The sequence below is a fragment of the Gopherus evgoodei genome, chromosome 5, assembly GCF_007399415.2.
Source record: "Gopherus evgoodei ecotype Sinaloan lineage chromosome 5, rGopEvg1_v1.p, whole genome shotgun sequence".
NCBI classification, from domain to species: Eukaryota; Metazoa; Chordata; order Testudines; family Testudinidae; genus Gopherus; species Gopherus evgoodei.
In genome coordinates this window covers 86,657,562-86,682,825 of record NC_044326.1, presented here as the reverse complement: position 1 = coordinate 86,682,825, position 25,264 = coordinate 86,657,562, and the positions used below count along the sequence as shown (strand labels likewise).

The 25,264-nt window shown below is 39.7% G+C and overlaps 1 protein-coding gene across 1 annotated transcript in view; it reads right to left on the bottom strand.

Annotated features, from left to right (window-relative positions):
• Positions 1-25,264, bottom strand: part of NR3C2 (nuclear receptor subfamily 3 group C member 2) — a 265,632-nt gene that overhangs the window by 34,029 nt on the left and 206,339 nt on the right. The window contains 2 exon segments of the mRNA XM_030563606.1: positions 10,351-10,495; positions 11,168-11,509. Of these exon segments, the coding sequence (XP_030419466.1) occupies positions 10,351-10,495; positions 11,168-11,509 (487 nt within the window).

Sequence of the window (25,264 nt, the reverse complement as noted above, 5' to 3'; positions counted from 1 at the left end):
TACTCACTAGAGAGATTTTTTCATTCCAATATCAATAAATTGGCTAATAATTTCTTTTTCTTATCAATTTAAAATACCAGCTGGAATAGTATGTTTTACTGAACCCTTAAAAATGTATGTCAACTCTAATTATGCTGCAGCTTCAGTTACCTTCTAATGAGTCTTTCTTACTGTAACTGACTGAACATGGTGACTGTGTGAACTAATAGCAGAGCTCCAGTGGTGGAACTGGAAATCACAGATATCTTAGATAAATATTAGTGAAAATTATATTTTTAGTTTCTTCCCTTCAACTTCACTTTAACCTTTCAATTTTATTGTGAACTGAGCACACTTCCTGGTACCTCTGTGGCATCTAGAGGTATTTTTATTGGACAAACCCTCAAGTCTCTGCTCAGGCAAAATTATCCTTGAATGAATTTAGTAAATAGACAGAACTCAATAAAAACTTTAAGATCTGGACCATTAACTTGTATATACCCACGATTTTTACAGTATTTCTCTTTATTTCCTACAGTGCAGATGAAAACCAAGAAAGCATCAGAGGAGCAAGGAAAAGTATAAAGTATTTTATTAGTTATAGCTACTAATACATTGTGTTTATACATTATCGTTTCAATGCTGCTACATTATACTTCTATAATGTCTTTTATAAGAGTGTCAGAGAATTTTCCCAACTCTAATGAAGCCTCTCAAAGTTCCTGTGATGTAAATTATTATGCCCATTTTACAGATGGCTGAAACAGAGACTTTGGGTAAAATTTTCAAAAGTGCTTAAATGACTTAGGAGCCTACATCTAAGGTCCAAATCCTCAAAGACATTTAGGCACCTAACTCCCATTGAAACCCATGGGAGTTAGGTACCTAAATACCTATGAGGCTCTGGACCAAAGTTTTAGGCTCCTAATGACTGAATCCACAGTGTGACTTAGGAACTGCAATACTTTGTATTACAAGGCTTAACTTTTAGGGACCGTGCTGATCACTGGAATTCTCAGCCCTGAGTTAGGCTCCCTATATAATGCTTGGGGAGAGTTAGGCACCTGAGAATGGGTTTCTCAGATGTCAGCATGCTGAGTAATGAATTGCCAAAGCCAGCCAATAAAAAATGCTGAGGAGAGAGGCAGAACCTAAGACCCACCTGTCAAAGGAAAATGGGCGCCTATCCATTCAGGAGTCTATCGTTCTATCCAATTGCCAGGGCACTCACCTGGGATATGGCAGACCTTTTTTCAAATCCCTGCTTCAAATTACCTGATTTGGAGTAAGGAATTGAACTTGGTCTCCCATATTCCATCTGGGTGCCCTGACTACTGGGCTATAGAGTCATGCTCTCACTTTCCCTCTCTAGCCCAATATATATTTAATCATTTAATGCAACTTTCCCAAACCCAGATGAGTGCCCTAACCATTGGGCTACTGGGTATCCAAGAGATGTTCCCCCCGCCCTGAGGAGGTGTGCTCTCAGAATGGCTACCAGATTGGACCCTGCAGCTGAGATAGGGGGCAGAATGTATATTTCAAGAAGGCTGTTGGGGCACAGGCGTGAGCTAGGATGCCAAACAGCTCAGCAGTGTCAGGGCTGACTCCCTTTGCAGATCTAGCCCCCATGTCACTTGAGTGCTTTTGAAATGTGACCTCCTGTCTATGGTGGGAAAATGCATCGTAAAAGCTTCACTACACGTAAGAAATATGGCCAGCTGAAAGGCATGCTGCTGATAAAAACTTTATACTGCACCACATTCATCATTTATTCTTTCTATGTATTACTTATACAGTGATTTCCATTTAAGTCAACATTTACCAATAGTAACCACTATGCTGCACCACATATAGCACAATCTTTCACTAGATTTACAATGGAAAATAATTCTGATAAAGTAATGCTCTATGAATATTTTCTTTTAATGATGACCCCTGTGCTGTGTAATATACACATTCAAGCAGTGTACATATAGTACATATGCACACACATGAACAAAATATATAGCATTGGTTTAATTAATACCAATTTTAAAGTGTTTAGAAATTTCCACAACACATTAAGAGACATAGTTGAAAAGCATTTTATCTTCCTTTTATCACTTGGCTCACATCTTGTTCTCTAAGCACAGTCAAAGAGGTGGAATATGTGCATAATTCATAAAGACACGGTACATTTATTCAGGTATACACCAGAGGCTGGTGAAGGTGGGCAAATATTTCTAGTCCTGCGTAACCCTTACATGGAAATCAAATCAAATATAGGCATGGAGGGGCCTGTGGAATACATTTTTGATGATTAAAGGATGTACTTAACAGATAAGTAACAAGAGATTCTTATTTGCTAATCATTTCTTGTAAGCCAGCCATCAGAGCAATAAGAAATGAGTCACAGAAAACAGTCGCCATATCACACCATTTCCAACATTTTCAGATGTAGAACTTCCTTTTGCTCACAGTATTTAAGAAAAAAGTGAAAAGATAATATTCTGAATGTCAAAGAAAACAATTTGTTAAAAACTAACAAACTTATTACATTAGTTATTTTACCTTATAAGGAACAAAAATGCATTAGTTGTGTATATACTATACTTTGTTCCTCACTCACTCATGCGTCTCATACACTTTCTGGGATTGACACCACCCTCCTTTTTATTCAGTTATATTAATTTAACTATTTTTTATTAATTGTTCATCAAAACAAAGTGTCCACCCCTCCATGACAGGATAGGCCAAGATATAAGTATCGTCCTGGCTGTGTGGCCTACTGAACAGAGCACTATTCTGGTAGTCAAGAAACCTGGATCAGAATTCCCAGGTCAGGGTATAAATGATTTCTAATGTAGCATGACGTGGTTAATTCTTTCAAGCTTAAATATTTTTGTTTCTGTTTATTTAAATGGATATTTTCATTCAATTTTATAGGTACTTCTTCACTCCCAAGAATTTATGCCCCTAGTGCTGAACAAGGAATTTATATGGACTTGTCTTTCTTAGGTAGTTCAAAGGCCGCTATTACCATGGTATCTTATCATAATCTATCAAACTATCATAATTATCAATTTATTTAATAGTCAACAAATCCTAAACAAAGGTCTGGTCTACACTAGTCTGTTACTTTGGAATTAGCTGAGTTAATTTGGAAAAAAAATGATTCTGTATACCTGACCAAACCGGCTTTTTTGATTTAAAGGGCTCTTTAAATTGATTTCTGTACTCCACCTCAGCAAGTGGAGTAGCGCTTAAATCTAGATTGCAACCCAGGTTAAAGGTATTGTGGACACAGTTCAATGTTATTGGCCTCTGGGAGCTATCCAAGAATGCTCCCTTGTGACTGCTCTGGACAACACGCTCAACTCTGATGCACTAGCCTGGTTGGCAGGAAAAGACCCAGGAACTTTTGAATTTCATTTCCTGTTTGGTCACCATCAGCACAGGTGACTGTCAGCACAGTCCACCATCACAGGCGACCATGCAGAGTCCACCATCACAAGAGATCATGCAGTCCCGGATTCGCAGATGAGCTCCAGCATGGTCTGAACGGGAGGTACTGGATCTCATCGCATGTTGGGGAGACGAGTCTGTTATGGCAGAACTACATTTCAAAAAAAGGAACCCAAAAACGTACGCTAAAGTCTCCAGGGCCATGACAGAAAGAGGCTACTCCAGGGACACAGAGCAGTGTCGTACAAAAATCAAGGAGCTCAGGCAAGCGTACCAAAAAGCCAGGGAGGTATATAGGCGCTCTGGGTCACAGCCCCATACATTTCGCTTCTACCGTGAGTTCCATGCAGTTATGGGGGGTGATGCCACTACTACCCCACCACTTTCTGTGGACACTTGCGGGGGGGGGGAGGGTTGCACGGAACAAGGAGGAAGAGTCATTGGAGGACAAAGAAGAGGAAGAGGACAGTGCACAGGCGGCAAGTGGGGAATCCATTTCCCCCCCCAGCCAGGAACTATGCTTAACGCTAGAGCCAATAGCTTCCCTCCACTTCCAGTGCGGGCTCCTGGACCAGGACCCTAGAGAAGGTACTTCTGGTGAGTGAGAGCCTGGTCGGAGCCACACAGTGAGGGGCAGGGGATGTTCGCATATTGTTTAAAGGACTCATCCCTGCTCAGAGCCTCATCGGTGCCATGTGGTGGGTGCGGGGAGTTGTATGAAGTGATCATCCCAAAGAGCCTGCAGGCCCTCCTTCATGGAAAAGCCACCAGGCATTGCTTGCTATGATAAAGGGATCCCAGCAGTTTGAAAACATTGAAATGAATGTAGAAGAAGCAGAACCCTGTGTGCCCCTAGGCTGCCTGCAAGTTGAATTCTGTTGCCCAGCTGTGTGTGATGGCTTACTCATACCAAAGTGTCCTCTTTGTTCTCTGAAATGTATATTTTAAAATACTACCCTCTTTTTCTCCTCCCACAGGTGCAAATGTTTCAACGTGGCCCCTATCTACTTCATCCCAGAGGCTGGTCCAGATTAGAAGGAGGAAAAAATTAACTTGGGAAGACATGTTTGCTGAGCTCATGAAGTCCTCCCGCACTGATAGGGCCCAGCTGAATGCATGGAGGCAAACAATTGCAGAGTCCCATAAAGCATTACAGGAACAAGAACAGAGGAAGGACGCACGCAATGAGAGCAGGCAGGATGCTATGGTCAAGCTCATGGGGGAGCAAACTGACATGCGCCGCTGTATGATGGATCTAATGCGGGAAAGGCAGCAAGACCACAGACTGTCACTGCAGCCCCTGTATAGCCGCCCTCCCTCCTCCCCTAGTTCCATAGCCTCCTCACCCAGATGCCCAAGAACATGAGGAGGGAAGCTATGAACTTTTGATTTGGTTTCTCGACTTATCCTTCCCTCCTCTTCCAACCCCTTAACTCACCCCGCTTCCCCCAGTCTGCCTTCTAATTTATCTCAATGTGTTGTGCAACAAATAATAAAGAACAGTTTTTAAACAATTTAGACTTTATTTCCTTTCATATATAAAGAGGGTGGGTAACTTCAAGAGAAACAAACACAACTGTTACACCATACCCTGGCCAGTCATGAAACTGGCTTTCAAAACTTCTCTGATGCACAGCGTGCCCTGCTGCACTCTTCTAATCACCCTGTTTTCTGGCTGTGCGAAATTGGCCTCCAGGCGAGTTGCTTCAACCTCCCATTCCGCCATAAACGTCTCCCCTTTACTCTCACAGAGTTTGTGGAGCACACAACAAGTAGCAATTACAATTGGAATATTGGTTGTGCTGAGATCTAACCGAGTCAGTAAACTGTGCCAGTGCACTTTCAAACGTCCAAAAGCACATTCTACCACCATTCTACACTTGCTCAGCCTATAGCTGAACTGCTCCTTACTACTGTCCAGGGTGTCTCTGTATGGCTTCATGAGCCATGGCATTAAGGGGTAGGCTTGGTCCCAGAGGATAACTATAGGCATTTCAACATCCCCAACAGTAATTTTCTGGTCTGGGCAGTAAGTCCCTTCCTGCAGCTGTTCAAACAGACCAGAGTTCCTGAAGATGCGAACGACATGTACCTTTCCCAGCCATCCCACGTTGACGTCAGTGAAACGTCCCTTATGATCCACCAGTGCTTGCAGCATCATGGAAAAGTACCCCTTGCGGTTTATGTACTGGCTGCTCTGATGTGCCAGGGCCAAGATAGGGATGTGTGTTCCGTCTATCGCCCCACCGCAGTTAGGGAACCCCAGCGCATTAAAGCCATCCACAATGGTCTGCACATTTCCCAGAGTCACTACCCTTGACAGCAGCTGGTCAATGATTGCACTGGCTACCTGCAGCACTGCAGCCTCCATAGTAGATTTGCCCACTCCAAACTGATTCCCGACTGACCGGTAGCTGTCTGGCGTTACAAGCTTCCACAGGGCTATGGCCACTCGCTTCTCAACTGTGAGGGCTGCTCTCATTTTAGTGTCTTTGTGCTTCAGGGCAGGGGACAGCAAGCCACAAAGTTCCATGAAAGTGGCCCTACACATACAAAAGTTTCGCAGCCACTGGGAATCATCCCAGACCTGCAACACTATGCGGTCCCACCAGTCTGTGCTTGTTTCCCGGGCCTAGAATCGCCATTCCACGGCATGAACCAGGCCCAATGCCACCATGATCTCCCAATTGCCACATGTCATGCTTCTAGGAATGTCTGTGTCTATGTCCTCATCAGTATAGTAACTGCGTTGTCGTCGCTTCCTCACCCTGTTTTGCAGGTACTGCACATAGTACTGGATAATGTGCAAGGTATTTACAATGGTCAAAACTGCAGCGGAGATCTGAGCGGGATCCATGCTTGCCGCGATATGGTGCCTGAACGAGTAGTTCTGGAAAAAAGGCGCAAAATGAGCTGTTTGGTTCAAGATGGCTGATAAAAGTAATGTGATAGACCCAGGCCAGTTGGGTACAGCAGAATAGCAGAAGGCAGATATACTGGCCACTGGGTTAACAGTTTTCTGTTCCCTGGCTGACCAGAGCAGGGGCTGCTCCAGGCTAATGAGAACACCTGACTCTAATTAACCTGCAAAGAGTCAGGTGAGGCCATTCAGTTAATGTGACCACCTGACTCTAATTAAGGCCCTGCTGATACTATAAAAAGGGCTCACTTCAGTCAGACAGGGAGGAGCCAGGAAGCCAGAGGCGAGGAAGTGCAGCTGAAGGACTGGTTACTGAAGACACCCTCAGACCATCGTTAAAGGAGCCCTAAGATAAAGGTGAAGAAGCAAGAAGCAGGAGAGCTGTGGGGAAGTGGCCCAGGGAAATGTAGCAACTCTGGCAGTGAAAGGTTGGCTGCCAACAACTGCTACTATTAGGGTCCCTGGGCCGGAACCCGGAGTAGAGGGCGGGCCCGGGTTCCCCCCAACCCACCACTACAAGAACATCTCCTGGAAGGGGAAGTCAAACCCCTGTCAGGATGGGAGGCTGAACAGAGACTGTGGGAGTTCTCTCACCAACCTCCTTGCAGGCCTATGATGAAAAGGACTCAGTAGACTGTAACTCTGGCCCTAGAGAGAGAAGGGCTACGTGAGGGTCACAGTGAGCCACTGAGGCTAGCATAAGCCACCTAGAAGCGCAGGGCCCATGGGAGCAAGGTCAGAGCTCTGCCACAGTAAGTAAATGGTTGTCTTCTGTAGCTTTCACAGAGTCAGGAAACTCGTTAAAACTGCAAGAGCGGAAGAGCAGAGTTTGCAGCGGAAGCTGTGCGGCTCTGTTCACGATGGCTGAAAAACAGCAGGGAATTGTTGCCTTCTGTAGCTTCCACGGGAGCCCAGGACAGATAACACGGAAAAAGCGGCAGAAGCTGTGTGGCTCTGTTCATGGTAGCCGAAAAAAGGCGGGAAATGGTTAGATGAAAGAGTAGATAGAAAGACGAGAGGACATGCGAGGCCAGGAGACAGGTGGTTCACTGTGCTGCACAGTCTGCTGGTAGTATGGCGTCTACCGTAGCTTTCACGGAGGGAGAAGTGAGTGATAGCACACGCCCAGCAACACCCCTGAGAATGTTTTTGCCCGATAATGCACTGGGAGCTTAACCCACAATTCCAATGGGCAGCAGAGACTGCGGGAATTGTGGGATAGCTACCACAGTAGACCGCTCTGACATTCGATGCTAGCCTCGGTACTGTGGATGCACTTCACCAAATTCACGTGCTTTAGTGGAGACACACAACATCAAATGTATAAAATCGCTTCCCAAAATTTGAATAAAATAAATTTGAATTAATTTCGTACTGTAGATGTACAAAAAGAAGCTTTTAATCTATCTACAATTTCAGTTCCATCTTCCAACGTCCAAAAAATACCTGTGGGATGCTGATTTTGTTAGCATTATAGTAAGTATATTGTTCAGTCTAGAGCAGTTCAGATCATTCATCTTATTTTTTCACAAAGCTAGCTCTTTTTGCATATCCGTAGAGTTTTTTTGCAGGCAGTCCATAGTACCTTTCACTGATCTGATCCTAATCTCAGCCTCTGCAACTCCTGTGGACATTTATTTTAGCACCTGCAGCATAAAACCCATGAAACCAGAATAATAGAATATTAGGATTGGAAGAGACCTCAGGAGGTCATCTAGTCCAACCCCCTGCTCAAAGCAGGACCAACCTCAACTAAATCATCCCAGCCAGGGCTTTGTCAAGATGGGCCTTAAAAACCTCTAAGGAAGCGGATTCCACCAGCTCCCTTGGTAACCCATTCCAGTGCTTCTCCATCCTCCTAGTGAAATAGTTTTTCCTAATATCCAACCTACACCTCACCCACTGGAACTTGAGACCATTGCTCCTTGTTCTGTCATCTGCCACCATTGAAAACAGCCGAGTTCCATCCTCTTTGGAACCCCCCTTCAGGTAGTTGAAGGCTGCCATCAAATCCCCTCCTCATTCTTCTCTTCTGCAGACTAAATAATCCCAATTCCCTCAGCCTCTCCTCTTAAATCATGTGCCCCAGCCCCCTAAGCATTTTCATGCCCTCCATGGACTCTCTCCAATTTGTCCACATCCTTTCTGCAGTGGAGGGCCAAAAACTGGATGCAATACTCCAGATGTGGCCTCATCAGTGCCGAATAGAGGGGAAAAATCACTTCCCTCGATCTGCTGGCAATGATCCTACTAATGCAGCCCAAGGTACCATTAGCCTTCTTGGCAACAAGGGCACACTGTTGACTCATATCCAGTTTCTCATCCACTGTAATCCCCAGATCCTGTTCTGCAGAACTGCTGCTTAGTGAGTCAGTCCCCAGCCTGTAGCAGTGTATGGGATTCTTCCATCCTAAGTGCAGGACTCTGCACTTGCCCTTGTTGAACCTCATCAGATTTCTTTTGGCCCAATCCTCCAATTTGTCTAGGTTACTAGGGACCTTATCCCTACCCTCCAGCATCTCTCTCTCTCTCCCCGCAGCTTAGTGTCATCCGTGAACTTGCTGAGCGTGCAATCCATCCCATCATCTAGATCATTAATGAAGATGCAGAACAAAACTGGCCCCAGGACTGACCCCTAGGGCACTCTGCTTAATACCAGCTGCCAACTAGACATTGAGTCATTGATCACTACATCTGGAGCCCGATGATCTAGCCAGCTTTCTATCCACTTTATAGTCCTAGTCTATAGTCCATTCATTCAATCCATACTTTTTTAACTCAACTGCTAGAGTTTATGCTAATTTTACTATTATTTCTCATTGTAAACTGCAAGTACATTTTTGTTTGCAGGTGGGATTCATTCCTACTAATGTAAGTTTTGAACTCCCTATTCAATTTCTTCAGCACACAGACTGAAAGTATATTTCTAACCACATTCCCATTGACTAATGCCATTCCCTTAGTCAAACCTGTTTTGGTATTTACCATTATGGGATTGAGTCCAAAGCCTTTTGAAGTAAATGGGAAGACTCTCATTGATTTTAATGGGCTTTGGCTCAGGCTGATGATGACAAAACAATGCAATAACTAATAATACATAAAATGTTAATTGTCTGCATTGTAGCATATGCAGAAATAGTACCAATAACATTTTGCAACACATTCGCCAAGAGAAATGGTTCAGAATGGTTTAGTGAATTGAGTTGGAAGTTTCTATTTCTTGTCCATTCTTTTCCTGTTTTTCTTCCACACCACTCCTCCTGTTCTATTGGTTGTTCCTCTTTCATATTTTTAGATAGAGTTCTCTTCTGGAATGACCATGTGATGCTATCCCAATTTGACTGTTTGTTATTTTTATTTCCTGACACTACCATTCTGAATAAACAAGCACAAATTAAAATCACTAATTCAGCAAATAACCAGCACTAAAATATTAACTTAAAATAAGAACGAATGCACATGCTCGGAAGGAAATAGTTCCTTCAGTTTTTTTCTTTTTTTTTTTTTGCATCATACAGCTAGGAATGTTTCGTTATAAAAAAACATTTTGGCTTCTTTCATGACTATAAAGAAGGGCAATTATGATTGTCATGAAAACACACTGAGCAGCTGTATACGGTTAACAAAAGAACCATTATCTGAATCTGCTTAGAAAAACTTGCAATTTAAACATTTACATTTCCTAGAAATGAGATATTCTTCCGAACTATAGTAGATACCAAAAAGAGACTGTTTTTTATTAATCTGGGTTGTATATCTGTCATATTTCAAAGCCAACATAACATCCTTGTTTTGGGAACATTTCTATATGCACTTGCATACACAAAGAAAATTGGAAGGAGGTAGTGTAGCTTTGTTGAAAGTTTTCAGTTGCTCAGCTTTCTGTATCCACATTTCAAATTGGGAATTTGAATTTTTCATATTCCATGTATATATTTAAAAATATTATAATATCTGAACTCTATCCATCTTACTTTGAAAAGGTCAATTTAATAGATACTTACTCATTAAAGACCAGGTCTGGAGCAAAATAGAGGAATTGGCTGTTTGTATGTTTGTATGATCTCCAGCTCAAGGCAAATGATGATAGACACATCCATGAGTACTGGATTAGAGTAATTTGGTCCTCGAGAGGCAAGTTTCTAAATCCTGAAGAACAAAATGATTAATCACAAACTACAAACAACATTCAGGTGCAATGTAGTGTGAAGTACCTTAAACTCAAACTGGAAAAAAGCTCAAATATTCAATGAAACAATTGTAGCATTAAAGAGTCCTGTGGCACCTTAAAGACTAACAGATGTATTGGAGCATAAGCTTTCATGAGTGAATGCCCACTTCGTCAGACACATGCATCTGATGAAGAGGGCATGTACCCACAAAAGCTCATGCTCCAATACATCTGTTAGTCTTTAAGGTGCCACAAGACTCTTTGTTGCTTTTTACAGATCCAGACTAACACGGTTACCCCTCTGATAATTGTAGCACTGAAATCTATTCTTAGTCTGCACATTTTAAACAACAATACAGTCCCAAACAGAACTCTTAGTTCTAGCAACCCAACATTTATTTTATTTAGGTGGTTATTACTAATACCAACAAGACAAAGTTTTAATTTTCAATCAGAAAAACAAAAACCAATCATTACATTAACTATGCAATACAATATTTATCGCCTCCTCCCCTGCAAAAATATTATATTATCTATCTTTAAAATGTATGAAAGAAGATTAATTTTACCTAGACCTGTTGGTAAAATGGCATATTAAGCCACAAATCCTATTTTCAAAAGAAAACACATACAATAAAATACATTCTTACCTGGAAGTATCTTTGCCCACTTAACGACCTGAACCATCTGCTTGCCAGCAAGGCGGTTTAAAGTGGAAAGCAAGTGCTCCGCTGTATCTGGTTTTGAATTATCATATCCTGCATACACTATTTCAGGCTCAATGCTTTCAAGGACCATAGAGGGTGAAAGAGCAAGCGCTGGTGAAATAGCAGACAGGTGAGGAACAAGTGTTGTGTTTACAGATGGCTCTTTTACTGGAGCAATATATGTAGTCCCTTCCTCTGGGCTTTGGGGTGGTGGCTGTTGCTGCTGCTGCTGTTGCTGTTCTTCATGCATCCCTTTCAATTTTCCCAACTTTTTGGACTTTCGGGCTGAAAAGAAGAACAAGAGAATCACAGAAATCTGATACAACCTTTACTTGATGGAGGCATAAAAAGATTATTTCGAAAATGAAATTAATATGTAAACCATCTTCACCCAATAGTACGCATGACAATACCAGAACACAGTCAACAATGGAACATGAGCCAGGAGAAAAATATACAAGCAGGCTGCTACCCAATTAAATCCAGGATATACTGTACCAATAAACCTAAATGTCATCTCTATCTCTAAAATGTTCTTCTAAGACACACTCTCTCCCCTCTCCTTTTTCCCCAATGCAAATACATTAACAAAAATCAAGTAAGGCTTACCTCTCTTACTTTATAATAATTAATTCTGCTACAACCATGAATCATTTTTGTTGTCCCCTGTTGTAACATTTCAATAGTGAAATAATGATGTCTGCTAATTTATTGTTGATGCTTCTATAAATACACCCTGTTTCCTAGTTACCTTTTTCAATTTATATGAAACGTAAAAATGGTTTTGATTTGTTTTGTAGGTTTTTATCTTAATCATCTCTCACCCATACATTTTTCTTCATGATCTCTAGTCTCATATTGCATTTGGTAAACAAGATAATTCTTTCTGGCCCCTAGTCTTAGTATTTTCCATTTCTATACATAGATCACAAGTCACCTACCAACCTATTAGTCTAATCTAGTCAAACCACTTTGTCATTGTAACTCTTTTTTTCTACCTTAGTACTTCCTCATCTCACGACTCAGTCTTCTCTTCTGGCTACTTTTGAAATTACACTATGACCATATATAGCCAGTTAACAAAAAAATTCTGAGCCTGAGAAGTATAAAACATCTCTCTCTCTGCTGTTAATTCACTTCTCCCCACTTCCTGCCGTTAAGCCAATTTTTACATATTTCAGTTATAGTACTGCTTTATTAGAGTGAACTTGACCATACCGAAACTACATTTTTAAACAGCAAATCCTGTCCTCCCTATGCTCCTTTGGTGCATATGCTCAGTTGGAAGACAGCAACAGTGATATGTTAACACTATATGAAAGGATGCAGGGTGCAGAGGGCCCTCCATATTTTCCATTCACATAATGTAAAGTGACTGATTGTTCTGTAAATATGAGGAACAATCAGCTATATTTCCCTGTCCCTTGCATAGGGGAATAACTACCACAGAAGCTCCACCAGCTGCAAGACTACAGAATAGCTCTGCTGGTGGTTCACTGGAGGGAAGAGAGGGAGATTCCTTTTTCTCTCCATCTGCTGCAGAAACCTCATTTTCTTGATTACTTGGGCTTTCACAGGGTATATGATTTGGCTCACAGTGAAGTAAAATTGATCAAACTTCTACCTTAGGTATTTACATAGCATATATTACCATATTATCTAAGCATAGAGAATAAAAGATCCAGATTATGTCAACATATTACATTGTATAGACTGTGATTCCTGTTAAAAGGTCTATTATATCAATGAGTTCAATATTGGGGGAGGGTGGCTCTCAAGGGAAAACTTAGATGACTCTCCCAACTTGCAGTGGATCGTGAACTGATTCTGTCAACATCTTCGGTATTAAAGATGAAATGCTATGTAGATATCCAAGAAGTGGGGAGAGGTGAAAGAGCATAAAAAACACCTTTTCCCCATGTGAGCAAGGCAATGGAACAAAACACCCCCCCACACACAAAAACAACCCTGGAAATTTCCCATAAAATGAAATTAGCCTTTTTTGTTTGTTTCTGGTTGATCAAAATATTTTATTTTGATAAAAGCCCAGACCTGAAAAAAAGTTATTTTACAAACTTAAGTGGGAGTCTTTTCCCATCATTCCTACCTTTTGTAGGAACATTCCACAAACCTCCAAAATTCCATGATGGCTGGGGGTGGAGGGGAGAGGAGGTAATCTTTCCACATCTAGGCCAAACATTTATTTTTTAAAAAAGACACAATTTCCATATGAGGCTTTGCATTGGACTCCAAAACTCAGGCATCCTACTTCATATCTGGAGGTTAGTATGTCAGCCTGAAGCATCCAACTGGTGCCTAGAAACCCAGGAGCAAGCCGATTCCAAGTCCCTGCAGCCCACCGCTTCCCGCAGCTCCCATTGGCTGGGAATGGTGAACCACGGCCACTGGGAGCTGCTGGGGCCATGCCTGCAGACGGCCAAAGGCAGGAAGAAAAAAAAAAACACGGCCTGCAATCAGATTATCCTAATGGGCCGCATGCAGCCCGCTGGCCACAGGTTGCCCACTGCTGCCTTAGGATCTAGGATATTTCCCAGATTTGAGAGTTGAACCCACAGTTTATTCTGGGGGAAGGAGCAAAAGTGCAATGCTGACATGACTGGGGATGAACTAAGTGCAGAGATCCTCCTCTTCACTGACTCTCATAGTCTTTAAGATGGGAAGGGACAGCATGGGCCAATGTTTAGCCCTACATTACAGTGAATTCAATTTCTTAGCCAGTTATAGGACTTGGACAAAAAGGTTCATAGATTTTAGGGTCAAAAGGGACCATTATGATAATCCAGTGTTCGACCTCCTGTCTAACGCAGGCCAAAGAACTCCTGATGTTAAGGGAGGCATATTGGAGTGTTTTCAGCTACAAGTACAGTGCCTTTGACAATAAACCACCATTATAAACTAATGATTGAAATATTGTCAAAGGCACTGCACTTGTAGCTGAAAACACTCTAATATGTCTCCCTTAACATCAGGATGGACTGCACTGAGATACCGTACATATTATTTTAAAACAGAGTATGTGATGAAGACAAAATTGAAACAAAAAAATAATAAAATCAAAATAAATAGGTTATGACTAAATATTGGCAATTTTTTCCACATAACATCCCTAAGATACAACCTTTCCTACCCACCCACAGAGCTAAAACTCTTCTCAAAGTTCTCATCATCTCGCACCTTTTCTCTGGCCTTGACAAATGCAATTTCACCCTTCAGAGCCATTAAAAATGCTGCTACTAAGATCATTATCCTAACCTACTTCTTTGAGAATGTACCTCTGTCTTTGCCTCCTTCCACTGGCTCCCCCTTCTTTATCACATCAAACACAAGATGCTTGTGTTGAAACATTCACTTTTAAGGCTTTTCTGAGCCTATCCCTACCTTAACTATCATCTCTTATTCACTATCGCAATCTTGATTCCTGCTTCCTGATTCCACGATGCCAGCCTACATCACTCATTTGTTAAAATTTCAAAACACTTTTGAAAGAACTTTTGTGCTTTCTTCCATGCTGTCCCTCATATTTGAGAGTTCTCCATAAACATCTACAAAGCCACTTCATTATTCTCCTTCAAAAACCTCCTCAAAACTCTTTTTCCATGATGCTTAAAAAAAAAAAGGCAGCTGGTATGCTTAGACCACTATCATGCTGACCAATTCTATTTATTTTTTTGTACTCACCTCTATGTTTGTTACCAACTGTTGTCTCTCTTCTTATATTTAGATTATAAGTTCTTTGGGGCACAGACCATCTTTATGTTCTGTGTTTGTACAGTGCCTAGCACAATGGGGTCCTGGGTCATGACGACTGTGCCTCCGAGGCACGATGGTAATAAAATAATATCAAATGCAAGGCCTTAAAGATACTGGGCCCGACCCTATTGTTAGATCCAGTCCTGGAATTAGTTTTTTTGAAGTCAATAGGATTAGTCACGAGTTCAACAGTGAACACTATACCCGGTGGCAAGTGCATGTTCAGCTCCATTCATGCGATCATTGCAAAACATCCATACACTCCGCTCCATAAAAAAGTTGCATCACATTTTATTATTTTTTGTCTGTATAATATCTTTGTACTTTTAGTTCTTACTTCTTTCTCTGTAGGTATGTCTACACAGCAATCGGAGGCACAGCTGCAGCTTAGGTAGGCAAACCCACACTAGCTTTCAGCACGTTAAAGCAGTGAAGACATGGCGGCACAGACTACCAACATAAGTACATACCCATGGTTCTGGACAGGCTTGTACAGCATGCACTGGAGCCCACACCACTGCATCTAGATTAAAGCTAGCATGGGTATGCCTTGCTGCAATCACATGGGTATGCCTACCTGAGCTGCAATCTTAGGGATGTTATGCAGAAACTGCAGTGTTGACGTAACCATGAGATGCCCACAGCTGTGCAAACCAGAGGGAAATTTTTATAAAAGGATAAAATATACAACTATGTATCAGTATTAATCAAAAGCTGACTGTCATCATTTAAAATTCAATTATTCAACCAGCCACATGTATAACAGATTGGGAAACTTTATAAGATACAAAAACTTAATCAAATAATTTAGGCCCAGTGCCTTTGAGTAGAAGTACAACTGAGGGAATAAATGTTTTCATACACTAGTAATCTACCTCTATGGATGTGATGACATTAGCATGTCAGTCTGGGACTATTACCAAAGTAGATTTTTCTAAAGTAATTGTAATAATCTGAACATTTATGAAGAAAAAAAATGGAAAAAAAATAAAATGGGAGACAAGTTTTCTAAAAATAGCTTTATTTATGTATTACTCACTAGTATTTAATTCACTGTATCAGTGATTTTTCTGTTCTGAAAAATATTCATATTTTCCCTTAACTTACCATATCTTCTCTTTACCACAAAAGATGCTCCTACTTCTACATTTCAAGCAGCTCTACAGTACTGTTTAACAGATTATAGTTATTGTTCCATTTTAGTATTACTACCTGCTTCTTTTTCTTTTTTTAAAACTTAACCATAAGACATTTTCTAATTTCTTTTTGAAAAGGTATAATTATGCAACTGATCTAAAACTTTGTTAAATTACATGCAACCAGTGCAAATAAAAATAAAATGCCAGTGCCTAGTTTAAATCTGTGATGGTTAAATGCTCCATGAATCCCATCCTCTAGTCTAACAATCCCAGACCTGATCAAATACCATTAAAACAATATGAGGTGCATTAAATGTAAAAATATTCTGTGGCAGGAACCAAAGAGCAACAGCACCTTTAGCATTTTTGTCAGCCAGCCAGAGGACACCCATTAGAATAAACTCTGCTCGTTTTACTCACAGAGGCATTTCTACTGGTGGCACACAGCTTCTCTTTGAACTCCCTTCCCTACCTGCCTCAGAATGAAATGAATAGTATCCAGTAGGAGCCCTTACAAAGCAGCTGCTGATCTTGTGTTTCGGTAAATATACTTATTCTCCTCCCCACTCCCAATAAATACTGAGTTCCAAACTGGCAATGTGCACAAGCTTATTAAACTTAGTGTAAAGTAAGTGAAAATGCATTTGCTCCCTATTGAATGCAGTTATACGTACAGTACTGCACGCAGAGGTGGGATCACTATGACTACTGAGTTATTTTAGCAAGCCAAAGCTGAACTAGCACTTTTTGCAACCAAATGTATCCCAAGAGCCAAGCTATGATGTCCCCATTCAGCACAATACTTGATAATGAGGTAACAGTGACATGCATCACTGAAAAATGTTAAAAATAGGCCTGAAGGAATAAAAAAGGATCAAATATCACTGCTTATTTTTATTATTCATTTGTTTTTCAAGCTCTATGTTTTATTTCCATTAGCACAAAGAGTCTAACAAGGAGAATCTTATGCGTCTTTCATGTGTGCAGAAGCAGAAACTATATTTTCATCTGGGATCATGCCAGAATGCTAACTGAACTGGTTTGGTAGTTCCCACAAACATCTAGCAGCTTAGCTAAACTGACAGCCCATTTAGCCAAGATATAAATCCTCTGATTTTCCTCTCCAAGTATTTTTGTGTTTAATTTTTGTTTTCTTCCATGACAATATCACAAAAAGTATGTTTCAATTTCATTTTCTTCTGTTATACCATCAAAACGAAGCTGAGAAAAATATTACTGCTTTATAGTCATGTTTACAGTGAAAAGAACTGTGTTTTTCATTTGGTTTCATGCCAGGACTCTAGCTCAACTGGTTTGGTAATTCACACAGAAACCAGCAGCCAACTACAAAAGATTCTGAGAACCTCTGAGAAGTAACTGCACTGAGTTTAATTTTTTTTAAAGGTGTGTTTCACAATTGTTCTTTAATTGGACTATCAAATATAAAGCTAATAAAGACAACTCAAAATTGGAAAGAAAATATACATCATAGCTCCTGCCCGTACCCCACAATGTCATAAAACTTAACATAGTCACAAGGCAAATCAGCAGGAATTCTGACTAAAGATAACTGCTAATCAAAAGCTCAAATCCTGTAATTATTTTCTTTAGAAACATGTGTGTAATTCATATCAAGAAATTCAACATCAGTATTCTAAGATTGATTGGACACTTATGTGAATAATAGGAATATCAAAAGTTATAATAGTCTATGCAAAAAAAAAGTTTTGGAAAGGATATAAAATCTCATGTTCTAGGGCTTAAGCCAATCTCTAACTATTAAGGGTTAGGACAAGACTTTCATAATTCTGATCCTGCACCACAGTTCCTAAATTCTTATATTCTTAAGGTTTTCTGAAACAGATAAATAGCTGAAGAAAAGAGAAGTGTGGTGAAAGATGCCTTGCAAATGGCTTTGGCTTTAACAAAGATTTTTTTTTGTTAGATCAGTATTTGTAGATGTCTAATATTCTTATGCACCAGAATACAAAATTTAAAATAAAATACAAGAGGAAGTCTTGTGGAAAATCATATAATGTTGACTTTTCGAAGCTACAGACAGCACTACAGCAACAGGTTGAAAAAGAGGAAAATATGCAAAAGTATTGCTGCAGTACACAATAACATTTATACTCTACAATACTAGTCATCTCTGTAATGGAGAAATATGGCAGACATCATATCAGAAAAGTCATCTCTACTTGTTCAGCTAAAATGGATGTCCACTTAAATAACACTAAAACGGAGATAATCTACTGCTACTACCACTAATGTATTTACAATGGAGAAATAAATAAAACTAAATGAGGACCAATCCTGATCAATAGAATCAATCCTGAACTAATGGAAGTAAATGGTAAAATGTCAAGTATAGCCCACTATCCTAAGAGATGTTTGGAGAACTTGTAAAACCATGTGAAGACTTGGAATCTAGGTGTGAGAATCCTTAAAGTAAGGGAGCCTGATGAGTTGGTAGGATATACAGAGGACTTAATTGTAAAGATGCTTAAATTAAGTATCAAGATACTTGACTGGAAACAAGATACAGCAGTGGTCCCCAACCTTTTCGTCTGCCGGGCACCAGACGAAGGACCGTGGTGGCGGTCGAGCATCCGTGGCGGTGGCAAGCAGCGTCATCCAGAGTTGTCACCGCCGAAATGCCAATGAATTTTGACAGCATTTCGGCAGATGCTCGATTGCTGGCCAGGATGTGGGCGCATTTAAATGCTCCCGCGGGTGCCAGGGCGCCCGCAGGCAGCAGGTTGGGGACCCCTGAGATACAGAATCCCTATGCAAGCTCTGGAGAAGAAGGAAAATGGAAATATAGTATTAAACCTGCTTTTAGTATAAAATGCTGTTAGCGCTACAACTCAGAGGATATTTCTCCCCCTTCTCCAATTCAGCTTTTTGATTCAGGCAAGATGGATGGACCACATTTTCCTAAAATGACTGTTTGGAGAAGCCAGCACTGAAGAGGGAGCTGGTACACAGATACCAGAGCCTCTCTTTTGAACCTGTGGAATGTTGGTGAAAAACTAGGTCCTGAACATTTGAAAACTGTCTTCTTATGATCTGTAAAGCACGTAGTATAATTTTGGTGATTGATATGTTGTAATTCATATTGCTGAATGTTAACTTATGCAATATGAATTCTAATGAACTCTTATATATGCTTGAAATTAATAATTTTCATTTTCACCACTGACATCATATTTCAGGGAGACACAAATGCTGGAAAATAGCATGATACAACTATCGGATAATACCATACTCAAATATTGAACAGTATTAATGTGATTAATTTGGCTGTGTTACAATGGTATAGTATTTTGTTTTTCTGTATTTCTTTAGTCCACAAATCTATAGATTACTTTTTTCTTTTCATGCTGAGACACATCTAAGTAACATGGGATCCCTTGTAATTTTCCCTTTCCCCTGCTTTTTGCCTTAAATAACCACAAAAATGTTTTCTAAAAAAACCTGTAGTTACAATATAAGCACAAAATCAAATGCAGGAGCACCTGTAACAAGCAATGTTCCCCTTGCACAAGGGAAGAAGGATTTTTACATAAGTGATGTATTCAGAGAACAGCTTGGTTGCTGCCCATCACAAACTTAATTATTGTTTGCACAGCTAATGACTAGTTAACGTTGCCAAAGTTAGAGCTCTATTTATCTTAGTTTAAATTCTGCTGGAATACAAGGACTAAGCTAATCATGGCTAGGAGAACTTTAGCCTCACTCAAAACCTGAAAAAAAAGAAAAAAAGAAAAAAAAAAGTCAGTCAACAGTGATGCAGCATCACAAGTCTTTTTGGAAAATGGAGAGGGAGGAACAAACAGCCTTACAGCCACACACTGCCACAGGTGTCAGCCTCTCTTCCTACAGCCCCATTTAATAGTGCTTGTTAGACTTAAACAACTGCCTGACTTACATAATCAGCAGACCAACCAGATTTCCCGCCACAAGAAACTTATGGGGATTTACCAGAGAAGCAGGCAACCGGGATAAGGAAAAGGGAGAGACCACAACAGTAGTGTAGTGTGTTATTTCTCCCCCATGCACATACACAGAATGGAAGGCATGGAACAGAGGCTGCATATGGAGAAGAGGAGAACTTATCAGGAGAAGGACCAAAGAAAGGGGAACACAAGAGGGAAAAGAGTACAGAACAGGTGAAAGATTGAAGACAGGCCACAAAAAGAACATGAACATAGAGAAGAGAGAAGAAATATAGAATGAAGGGGAAAGGCATGCTGCTCTACTTTAGAAAAAGGTTTAAGGAAAGAGGTGAAACATAAGACAAAGTGAACAGAACACAGAGAGAAAAGCCATAGAGGGGGAAAAAGAAAGAAAGTGGTGTATATGTAAAAAAAGAAGGAAAAGCACAGAAGTAGAATTTAGGCACAGCTTCAGAGAAGGGAGGGAGGAAGGAAGGAAGGGAGAGGAGTAGAAAATTATACCAATGTTGTGAGCCCAAAGGATTAGAATAATAGTGGAGTTGCCAACAGTGATTGTTAAATGAATATTACTAGATACACACTGGTGGTTAAACAATTCTGTAATTAAATAATTGGCGGTGTCTTGGTTTCTAGCTACTCTGGACTCTGTAGTTAAATAACGGGTGTCCTAGTTTTTAGATATGTTGTTTGACTAGCAGTTCTAGTTTATTACTGTATTTCTCTCTCTCTAAATAATTTTCACATTTTTCTCAAGCAGATACAGAACAACTGTGTTCTTGGGAGCAAATCCTGCCTTCTGTTACAATGCCTGAAAAAATCAAAAGAACAGAAAAGGTTCCAATGTACAGGGAGAGGCTATGGAGAAGCTGCTTGGAAGAAATCATCCTCTGCATTGTTGTCTGTGTCACCCTGCCTGTGGGGCCTATTTCCAAAGACAATTTTATAGGAATATTTACGTTGCCAGAAAAAAAGTCTAATGCATTTGCTTACATTTTAGCAATTCGCAAAGTGATGATTAATTGACAAAGAACAGCTTCATAGGATACTACTCCTCTGTGAGGGAACAACTTTTACCAAATGCCAATGAGTAGTTTTCTGGTAAAAATCAAAAACAAAATTAAAAAGCTTTATCCAAAAAAGCTTAATGAGAAATAGCTAGAAGTCTGAAGATTCTGCCCACATATCATATCTTGGAAAAAACAGCAAAACAGACACATTGCAAATTTGCTAATATTTTTAGTATATGAAGTATCTTTCTGTGAACTTTCATCAATAACAAGAGAGATGCATTGACTACATTTTAAAATGGCAATCCAATATGCAAAGAACTTAAAAATAACTGTCCAAGAAAGAAAATGTTATCTTTCCTGAAAGCCAGGCTTAATCATTCTTGTTCAGATGTTCATATAATTAATCTATTATTTATTCATTCATAAATTATGTCACATTTAGTGTTTTTGGAGTTTTGCATGGTATATTAAGTACATCATTACACATGTTCATCAAATACAAGTCTAACAAAGAACTAGAAGCAAAATCCAAGTACTAGATTGCCATAAATTAGTCAACTACAATTCTAATGTTTACCATCCACTCCTATTTACCAGTGTACTCTACAGCGCTTCCTTGAGAAAATAAAACAGTAACTTGAAAAACCATTGCAGTATAGTAATTTGAGTTAAAAAAAGGCAATTAAAGTTAAGGCAACTTGAAATAATGCACATATACTGCTAAGAAACAATGCATAAACAATATATTTTGGGTGTGACAGTAGCAGAAGGGGCTACTGCTTAGATCAATTTAAAGCGTGCAAAACCCAAAGCAGCAATAAGAGCTCTCTCTCACGAAAAAGAGCAAAGGGCACCTTGTTGTGGAGTTTCTAGTATCTTAGTTTCCCCAAAAGAGCAACCTCATAGATGGAGGAGGAGGGCATGGATTAGTTCATACAGTTAAGATGACTGATATCAAGCTATAAAAAGACTACCTTTTGTCCCATGAAACTGAGTCTTTACGGGGGCAGGGGGGAGGGGTGGGTTATGTCGTTACTGATAGATAGCAATTAATGGTGTTTTGATAGGTCACATAAACATTGGTATTTATGCTTTAACATTTTATATTTATGCTTTTAGTTTATATACTATTGTAATGTATTTTCCTGTGCTGCAATAAATCAAATAAAACTAGAGAAAGAAAATGTAAAATGCAGAAGATAGTTTCCTCAAAATTAGTTTAAAAATGGATAATTTGCTTATCAGTTTAAGGTCAGATGTCAGCATTTCTCCAAAATCTTGAATTCCTGTCATCATTCCCTAAATACTTTCTTAACAGCTCCAGTAGCTAAATGTGTTTGTAATTATCTTCAGTTGTTTCTTCAAGAAGAGCTAAAACATCGCAAATATTCATAGTAAATAGCTATAAATATGGTGATAGCTTTCTGGGTAATCAAGCTCTGGATGCCTGAATTCCTGCCATTGAAGAAGCAGACAGTCAGAATGATCTGGGGAGGAGGAGCATCTACTCACATGGAGTACACCAGAAAATGAAGTAGCAAGAAAAGTGGTTCTAACAATGTAAACAAGATCCAGGGGAGAAGCTTAGGACTGGCAAAATGTGCCTCTAAAGATTTGTACTATTATTATTGTTATTGCTGATGATGCAAGAAGAAGGGCAAGCATAGAAAAAAGACCAAAGAATTTAGTTTACATATCATCCAAGACAGAGGTGGCCAACCTGAGCCTGAGAAGGAGCCAAAATTTACCAATGTACATTGCCAAAGAGCCACAGTAATATGTCAGCAGCCCCCGATCAGCTCCCCACTCTCCTCCACTCCCAGTGCCTCCTGCCCACAGGCAGCCCCGCCCATCAGTGCCTTCCCCTCCCTCCCAGAACATCCCAATCAACTGTTTCGTGGCATGCACGAGGCTCTGGGGGAGAGGGAGAGGAGCAAGGGCACAGCAGACTCAGGGGAGGGGATGGAAAGGGGTGGAGTGGGGGCAGGGCCTGTGGCAGAGCCAGAGGATGAGCAGTGAGCACCCCCCCAACACATTGGAAAGTTGGTGCCTGTAGCTCCAGCCCCGGAGTTGGTGCCTATACAAGGAGCCACATATTAACTTTTGAAGAGCCGCAGAGCCACAGGTTTGCCACCCCTGATCCAAGAGATGACCTCATAATGCAATACTGACCCACAAGTATTGAGTCGTGGGGGAAATGTCACCTACTGAATTACCAGTAAGAACTTCATGCAGCAACTTGGATTGGCTTGCAGATAGCTCTTCCAGTTACAGCCAGAGGCTGCTTAATTTATGAGATCTGACAAGATCACAGCACAAGGTAGTGTGGTTGCAGGCTACAAAGATTCAAGATTACGTTACAAACTGAACAACCCCTCCCAAATGACAACATTGAACATGACCGCTGATTTTCCTATTTTCTTTTTTTGTCAAAAAAAAGTCTCAGATTTTAAAATTCAACACCATAAGTTGTTTGATTTCTGTGAAACCTGAACGTGTTTACTGAGCTAAAAGTAATATACACATCATGTGAAGCACAACTAATAAGCATCTGAAAATTGGTAGATGTTAAAAACAACAAAACAGCCTAAAATTTAACAAAATATTTACAACTTTGTCATGGAACATAAAGTTGTTGCATTTTTTAAATCATGCAATCTTCTTGTGTCTTCTTTTGCAACTTAGACTAATTTGCATTTGGAAAATAGGGATAAACTGATTCTAATCAATTATTCATTTCAGTTTGGAAATAAAAGATAGTAATTGAAAATTAAATTACCTAACTAAATCCAAATATAAATGGCAAAAGTAAGGTGTTCATAATTCAGGTGAAATGGTATTTAGTAATATGTTCAGGTACCTTTTTGTGAAATTTAAAACGATACATTACAAAAGGGCAAAAAACTGATTGCATATTTAGTTTCTGTAACTTTTTCCATTCTAACATATAGTTATGCTAAATCAGATTAATGTGCATGATCAAATGAAACCACTAATTCATAGCTGTTCCAAAGTAAATTTTTTTTTACTGAAAAAATTAAAAGGTTCAAATTAGAGGTTATTCTCTCTCTCTGACACACATGCACACACATGGACAGAATTAATTCCATATTGTATAGTTTAAGACTTGGAAAAAGCAGACAACTCTTGTGAAACATTTAGGCGGGATTATGGAAATTAAAGATAGAAAAGATATAGTGGGCTAGCTAGTCCATTTCCCTGCTAACGCAGGATTGTTCCCTACAGCAACTAGATTGCCTAGTGTTTTGTGAAGTCTAAAGTTTCAAATGCATAATGGGATTTTTACAACTTCCCTTGAGAGACCACTCCATGTATAATGGCGGGCTTTGACATGCAGACTAACTTTAGGTATAAATTCATGGTGGGATCAACTCACATACTATATGATGGAAATATAAAGGCTTTTTGATCAAAATGAAATGTTTGCAGATAATTTTCTCCCAAAATGAAAAGTTTCAATGAAAAATAGAAAACAAACTTTTCTTGGTTTTCAGCTTAAAAAAATTATGTTTCAGTTCTCCCCTCATTTCTTTTTCTCCTTCTCCAAAAACTGAAAATGTGTTTTCTTTTGAATTTTTCCACAGAAAATAAATTACAATTTTTCCACCAGCGCTAATAAATACCTGTATGTCTTTTTTTTCAGTTAAACCTGAATGAAGCATTTAGAGAATTAATACAAAGCCAGCAGCGCAAATATTTTTCATGCTGATTGTTCAACATGCCTTAACCATGACCTGGAGATATTATTCTATGAATTAAAAAAAAAAAAAAACTTTTCAGTCTCCATGTACATTGGACTTTATAATCATACTTCTATGAAAGGTGATAAATCATGTCAAATGTAAGGATGATCATTTTGGGGAAAGGATAACATCTATGCACTAAGAACTGAACTAAGACCACACAGGCCACCATTTTAAACCCCTATCAATTAGATCTGGAAAAAGAAGTGAAAGACTTATCATATTATCAATAACCTGACCCAATCTTTCTTTCAGATTATCTTTAATACAGTAAGAATATTTCATTAAGTAGAGCTAATAGAGTAACAGAATCCCATGGATGAAATTATTCACATATGTAAGTGAATACAAGTTCAGGGCCTAACTTACCTATGTATTCTTTATATAAGATTTG